This window comes from Clupea harengus, chromosome 15, assembly GCF_900700415.2.
Source record: "Clupea harengus chromosome 15, Ch_v2.0.2, whole genome shotgun sequence".
Taxonomy (NCBI): domain Eukaryota; kingdom Metazoa; phylum Chordata; class Actinopteri; order Clupeiformes; family Clupeidae; genus Clupea; species Clupea harengus.
The window spans coordinates 1,198,655-1,206,087 of NC_045166.1; the positions used below are offsets into that span (position 1 = coordinate 1,198,655).

General features: G+C 39.7%; 1 protein-coding gene across 1 annotated transcript; it reads left to right on the forward strand.

Moving 5' to 3' along the window:
- Positions 1-2,074: 2,074 nt before the first annotated feature.
- nkx2.2b (NK2 homeobox 2b) lies at positions 2,075-4,080 on the forward strand. The gene is made up of 2 exons (XM_012823843.3): positions 2,075-2,573; positions 2,890-4,080. The coding sequence occupies exons 1-2, from the start codon at positions 2,330-2,332 to the stop codon at positions 3,438-3,440; spliced, it is 795 nt and encodes a 264-aa protein (XP_012679297.1). The 5' UTR covers positions 2,075-2,329; the 3' UTR covers positions 3,441-4,080.
- The last annotated feature ends 3,353 nt before the right edge of the window (positions 4,081-7,433 follow it).

Sequence of the window (7,433 nt, forward strand, 5' to 3'; positions counted from 1 at the left end):
AACATGTTCAGTTCTCATTTGAGTCAGCAGAGTTCGCCAAAGCATTGCAATTCACATTAGCACCAACTGAGAAGCATTTCGAGACCAGTCTGCCAGCGCTTGTTTATACTAAGTACTAAGTGTCTACTACAAGTATTTGCAAAGCAGATTATTATTATGTTTTACTGTCACTCACAAGGACCGTTTATGGACTGGTATACGACAGGAAAACAGGTGGGGATCGGGTTTTCTGAAGAACTGGACTCGGGTGAGGAAGGTATACTGAGCTATAGAGATCTTTTCAAATAGGCCTGTATAACCAACTGTAAAATGTCTTGTCACGTGTTGGTAGGCCATTTATTATTATTTGATCAGAATAGGGATTATAACATACCGTAGTTATTTTGGGTTTGACTATAGCCTATACGCATTCCTTCATACATCTAATGTGGGTGTTATCAAGGAATGCAGAAAGTGTCATAATTCATTTGCGAATCTATAAAATCTACTCTTCATCATTTCAGAATTAAACGGAGGAAAGATAGGCGTGTGTTGTGTTTGTCACTCTCTCGCATACACACACAGGCACACAGAGAGAGAGAGTGAGAGAGAGGAGGGGAAAGAGGAGGGGGAATCTCAAATGAATGAAGAGATAGCCGATTGAAAGCAGTTGAATACCATGACAACTCGGAACAACCTCAGATTTATTCCAATCAGTTAGGGTGCATTGTGAGGGGGCGTCAATCATCTATTATGTCGTACCCGAAATAAATGCAAAACCTGATCCTGCACAAAAACTTTCAACAGGAGCCGGACATTTGTCTACACTCCTGCCTTTGTTCGCAGCTTAGCAATCGGTTTGTATTTGTGTTTGCTCGGTTCGACCACCCAAGATGGAAAGAAGGCTGGGTGAAAACGGGCTGCTTTGTCACCCACGTCACATAGGCCTATAGCATAAGCGCAGAGAGGAAAGAGAAGTGAGAAAAGCTCCAAAGGGAAACGACTGCAGACATCTCTCTCTCTCTCTCTCTCTCTCTCTCTCTCTCTCTCTCTCTCTCTCGGTATGTGTGCAAAATACAGAAGCGAGAGAGAGAGGTGGAGAGAGACAGACAATGTGCGTAATAATTTCATTTTAGAGGACAGAATGTATGTGTCACCTTGAGTGTTGAGGTGACGGACTTAAAACATGTAAAGTGCCCAGGTGTCTCATTTATCACAACTTTCAATTTACCATCAATAAATATCTGTCATACATTATGATTTTTTTATTTTTATTTGAGCACTTTGGCCCCAGTTAGGAATAACAAGCCATTAAATAATAGGGAGTGTCCTAACTAAATGTAATTACATAATACAAATAGGTTACAAATAGTTTACTTGATAGAATAAGGCCTAATAATGTCTGTCTATTTAAACATGCGGGCTACTGGCTGTATTGGCATTTTTTTCAGTATCGAAGTCTTGGTAGCATGGTCCATTTATAGGGACCAGTTACGTGTAGAGGCTCTTGAAATTACCTTTATATCATCACTGAGGACCGACTTATTTTTAATTGCTATGATAACAGCACAGAAAGAGAGAAAGGACTGAAGGATTTAAGTGGCAAGACACGTATTGTTCCTGTTCTCAAACAAGAGTCGATTGCGCGCTGTTTATACTCCTTGACTTAAGCCTGAATCAAAATATTGACCCAAAACGGTTTCATGAATTGGCCACTTGTCACATTAAACAACTGAATATTAATATGGTCAGCCCATTAACTGCGTCTTTAGCGTCAATGAAAACATTTTCTCAGCAAAAAAACACATCAATTTAAAACTACGGGCTTTTTCTATTCAATGGGCACTTAAATGGGATGATGGAATCATTTCGCGCCATCTTTGCAATTAAATGTCACGTAATACCCTCTCGTCGCATTTTTGATGCATCAATGATGGAGGCTCAAAAACCCCCAATTTCACATCCATAAACAGTCTTCATCCACTTGACTCTAAAGATCCGCCCACACGCAGCCGCACGTTTTGTTGTGTTTGGTGATGCTTTGCCCAGTACTGTTGACATCGACCTTATATGGACCAATCGGTCTAGGACTGGCTGCTCTCACCCAAAGCAGTCATGGTAGCAGTGCATCCATGAGTTGCATCTTCATCAACTGCACTGGTGTTCAAGCTGGTCCTGCTCGACGCATCTGTAGCCTACTATCTGGGCTAGGCTTCTCGACCGTGCAGTCATAGACTGCGTCTCGGAATTTGACAAGAGAGGACACTCGGTCCTTTATGAATTCCTGTGGTGATTTATATAGATTCAGTGTCTCAAAAAGCTTATTTTTGACCTCATATTAGAGAAAAAAATGTCATTGCGCAACACAAAGACGGGATTCTCCGTGAAGGACCTCCTGGACCTTCCCGACACGAATGATGAAGGATCTGGGGCTGAGGAGACTGACGAGGACACTGCAGAGGACACCACTGAGGCTAATGTGCGAAGTCCCTCCGGCAGTGGCCGACAGTTATCTCTCAGCACCCTGTGCATGACTAGTGGAAGTCAGTGCACAAGATGGCTTACGTCTGGAAATGCTTCAGTTCACTACACACGTGAGTAGATTTTTTTTGTCAGTTATTGAGAAGTGATTTTGATTGTTAGTTGTAAAGTTTACACTGCGCATAATAATAAAAGGCACCACAATGCACGGAGATTACGAAGGAATTAATTGAAGTCATTTTAAACTATTTACAAACTTAGTTAAGTTGCAAAATAGCCTGTTATAAGTCATCAGACTTGAATGTTTCATATTTTCTTAAACAAAAAATGCTCTTAAGGGGCAAAATTGAACTATTGTTAAGAATGGAAAAAAAAGAAAAGGGCACGTCATAAAGTGGTTGCATAAACGGAAACATCTTCTCTCAACAGTGGATACGCTAGCAGAAGACACACAGCAGGATTTAAAATCTCCAGAGCTGTCTACGGATGAGTCGCAAGATAATGATAAAGAGTCTTCTGGAGACAACAGCGATGCGGGCAAGAGGAGGAAGCGAAGGGTTCTGTTCTCTAAAGCGCAAACTTATGAACTTGAGCGGCGCTTCAGGCAGCAACGGTACCTCTCCGCGCCAGAGAGGGAACACCTCGCCAGCTTACTGCGCCTTACCCCAACCCAGGTCAAAATCTGGTTCCAGAATCATCGCTATAAAATGAAGAGGGCGCGGACCGAGAAGGGAGTGGACATGGGCCACCTAACCTCTCCGCGGAGAGTGGCCATTCCTGTTTTGGTTCGAGATGGGAAGCCGTGCCATGCGCTCAAACACCAGGAACTTGCCACGTCTCTGCAGGCCGGAATATCATTCTCTCCCTTCAGTGGTCAGCCTATTCGTCAAATGCACATCAGTAGTCATCTCAGCCCGGAGGCCATTTCACAACTTTCCACGGTCCACCAGTTGGCACAGATGCAGCGCTGGTCTTGGTGAGGCACTATGATGGTCAATCTTAAGTTAAACCAGAAGTGGAAAGATACCGTGATTTGCAAAAGCAAATATCTTACCTTCTGGCCCAACTACGACTAGCCAATATGCATCTACAGTAGCCTACTGAAGTCTATTCGTCCCTGTAAAAAGACTGTGCTTCTTTACTTGTGGTCGTTGCCATTGCTGTTTTGGATGTAGATGATTTTGTCACATGAATGTAGACAAAAGTGAAATTTGTGTTGTTTGTAATGTATATTGATCTTAAATATTTATTACCAAAATAAAACTCCAGTGATTGTATTTACATTGTTCTTTTTGTTTATTTTATTTATTATAACACTTAGCCTATCCAGGAATGCTTGTGATAGCCTCTAAAGGAAAATTCCTCGGTCAATCCTGTTATATGCTTACTAATATTTAGTGCAATTTTCAAATAAATCCTTATTGGGTTATACATGAGTTTAGAATCAAATTGTTAGCTAGCCTATTTAATGTTTGATCTATAATTTCCGTCTGGTCAGGCTCTGTTGTTGCCTATTCCAACGATTGTATTTTCCTCTGGGTTTTAAAATGTGCAAATTAACGAAGAAAATTCTCTCAAAATAAGAATTTAAAAATAAGAATGGGTTGGCCATTAATGAGCCAAAAAAAAAAATAAAAATGCGGACAGACGTCGTTATGATCCCTTTGTTCACGATAAATCGGGCAACTTGTAAAACAAAATGATTAGCTAAAAGTCTAACAGATTAGAAATTATTGTTATTTTAAGAAAACTCAACTGGGCAGCAACATAGGCCATTGGCCTATTCCGCATTACTGTTTTAGAGTAAATATTTCAGGCCTTAGCTACCTAAGGCTGCGTTTAATACTTTGTGAAAGGCATTTCAGCCTTGTAACTATTATCTTGCTCTTTTTAAATGTCCCTTAATCTGTTTGCCACAACACACCTAAAAGATGTAACAGGTAGAATTAGTGTTTTAAAAATAAGACAATTAGCCTTCCCTTCAATTAAAACGTTTCTGGTTAATCATATTCTGGTTAACATTCTTCATTTAACATATCCTTCTCCACTATGAAAGCTGTTTTTTTTTTTCAGATATTGCCAACAGCTCAATAAACTTTATGTCTTTAAGTGTTTACTCAGGCCAAGAAGAATAGGCTTATATCATTTTTTGGTGGGTCCCGATGAAAAGCCTCCCACGTTTCAAACTAATTTGGTCTAAATAGAGGAAATGCGAGATGGTGCAAGTTTGTCGCCATTGCAAACCAACATGTCCTTGTCCCTTTCTGGTTCAGATGTCCTGGTGAGACACAATCCATTCTTAGGACTGAGAAGTAGCCTATATCCTCGTGTTTGCTTCGACTGTCTTGTATCAATGTGGTGTTGTACTCAGTGGCCCACTGCTGTCCTTTCTGAAGAGGCTGGGTGGGTCTCCACATAAAAACATAACTGTGTTACGCTGTCAAATACAACTCTGTTTCCCTTAATGCCAAGACAATCAATTCCTTTCACGGGCCTCTGGGCAATGTAGTCTACCCATGAAGAGACAATAGTTTTGATCACATATATCTTACTCAGAACTCGGAGTTTTACCATTAACTAGGCTACATTTTGCAGAGGAAAGCGTAGACGACTGTAATTAATCAATTCGAACTGCACTCTTAACTGTCAATCTGCCTGTTTTCAACATGTCGCTATTCAGCAAATCACCACGTGGTGGTAGTATAAGTCAACAATATTTTCTTCAACATTATTCGAAACCCCTTTTCACAAGGGGAAACGTTGTTCTTTTCAATACCCGTCCTTTTTTTTTTTACCGTTTGGATGGTTTGGTTTAAAACGTTTCTATCACGCTCATAGGCTACGCAGTTTTGGTGAGATCTTGTCAAGACTCTTTATATCTTTCTCTCAGCTCATGTATTGGCGACAATAAGAAGACAATAAACCGATTGGATTTGATTAACTTATTTTAAAGAATGAGCAGTAAGTCAGTTTATTATACCTCTAAGGACAACTCAGCAATGAAAAAACATTGTTCAGCCATTTTAAGTCAGCTGTTATGAAACACAGCAGGTATACTCTTAATAAAGGTCACATAACACGACATACATTAAATATATAATGGCTCATTCCTCATTCTCCCCTAGGGTCAACCACAGTTGCTATGGAATGTCTTTAACAAAAAAATATAGATTGATAAGTGTTACTTCCTTCCACCAATACCTCATAACATTAAGTGGCCTTTACTTGGGTGTTTCACAAAGCCATATTTCTAAGAGCAAGGTTACGGAGACACTGGGAAAGAGAAGCCTTAAGCAAACCAATCTGACAGAGGTCATCTACACCAGGGGAAGAGAGAGAGAGAGAGAGAGAGAGAGAGAGGGGGAGAGAGAGAGAGAGAGAGAGAGAGAGGGAGGGAGGGAGAGGGAGGGAGAGAGAGAGAAAGAGCAGGTTGATGCTGAAGTATGTATAAGTGGTAGAATTGAGAAAGACTGTTTACCAAGAATTCCTGTTTCTTTTTTCTCTGAGAAGAGCTATAGTGGTGTAAGTGCTGGTTATAGTGATGTCTCACAAATGATGTATGGTAAGGAGGATATGCTATGGATCTGGGTATAAGGTAATATAATGGATATTCTATGGATCTGGGTATCATGTAATATAATGGATATTCTATGGATCAGGGTATAATGTAATATAATGGATATTCTATGGATCTGGGTTTCATGTAATATAATGGATAATGTATGGATCTGGGTTTCATGTAATATAATGGATATTCTATGGATCCGGGTATTATGTAATATAATGGGTATAATGTAATATAATGGGTATTATGTAATATAATGGATATTCTATGGATCTGGGTATCATGTAATATAATGGATATTCTATGGATCCGGGTATTATGTAATATAATGGGTATAATGTAATATAATGGATATTCTATGGATCTGGGTATAATGTATTATAATGGGGGTAGGTGCAGCCTGAGAGGGAAACAGTTGTGAGCCAACATTAGGCCAGGTCTAATAGAAGTGGCTTTAATTATGCCTTTTTCTTAGGTGATAAGCTGAAAGACATAATCGAGTCTTTGAAGATGCATTTTAGAAGTATTATAAGATTGTAAGTTTACAACTACGGACAGAAAGGCAAATAACGGGGACACTTTGACATACACAAACATTATATTGAACATTACTCATGTATCCAGATTGGTGATAAATATTATGAACTTTAAGATGATATGGGTTCTGTTAATAGTACTGATACATTGTTGTTTTTTACAACATTGATATTCATCATTCAAAATGACCAGCAGTTTCTCAAATCATGTCCAATATCTATGGTCCTTTTCCAGTTCTACCGCTGTAGTCTCTCCGCCCGATCTACTTGTAGAAACCCTCGGCCCACACGTACCCATACCCACCATACTGCCATACACTCATTCTACCCCATACTCTATGCTATAGCATTTTCCTGCAATGTATATAATTGCCACCATCGACATGTTTTTCTGTTCCTACTCCTACTTACCCTTGTAACAGTAACCCTATGAGCACACTGTATACCCACTAAGCTGTTTTGTATGTATCATGTATATACCATATGATGTTTGTATGTATTATGTACATTTACCCCGTGTATGCTGTGTACATTTACCACTACTGTGTACTGTGTACTGTATACATTGTTTTGGTGCTATATAAATAAAATATAGAACATATAGAACATATTCAGACACAGATGAGAACCTAAACAAGAAGAATCAGTTTGTGTCATTTATTCTCTTTTTGATGACCCAATACCATTTTTAAAAGCCAAACTGCATACAGTAGACTGTATGACTCCCAGCGATGCCTGGCTTTATCAGCTGAGCATCACACACAAGCAGTACTTTACACCTGATGTCAACGAGTGGATTTCACATGACCCCACAGATGCTTCAGTCCGAGGCGACACTCACGAGGGGAAAGGCATTTTATCAGCAGTTCATG

What these genes read in the sequence shown, in the direction of transcription:
- nkx2.2b (XM_012823843.3), top strand. Translation starts at nt 2,330, where the DNA reads ATGTCATTGCGCAACACAAAGACGGGATTCTCCGTGAAGGACCTCCTG. An exon ending in TGCTTCAGTTCACTACACAC is followed by an intron (nt 2,574 to 2,889) that starts GTGAGTAGATTT and finishes TTCTCTCAACAG; the next exon opens with TGGATACGCTAGCAGAAGAC.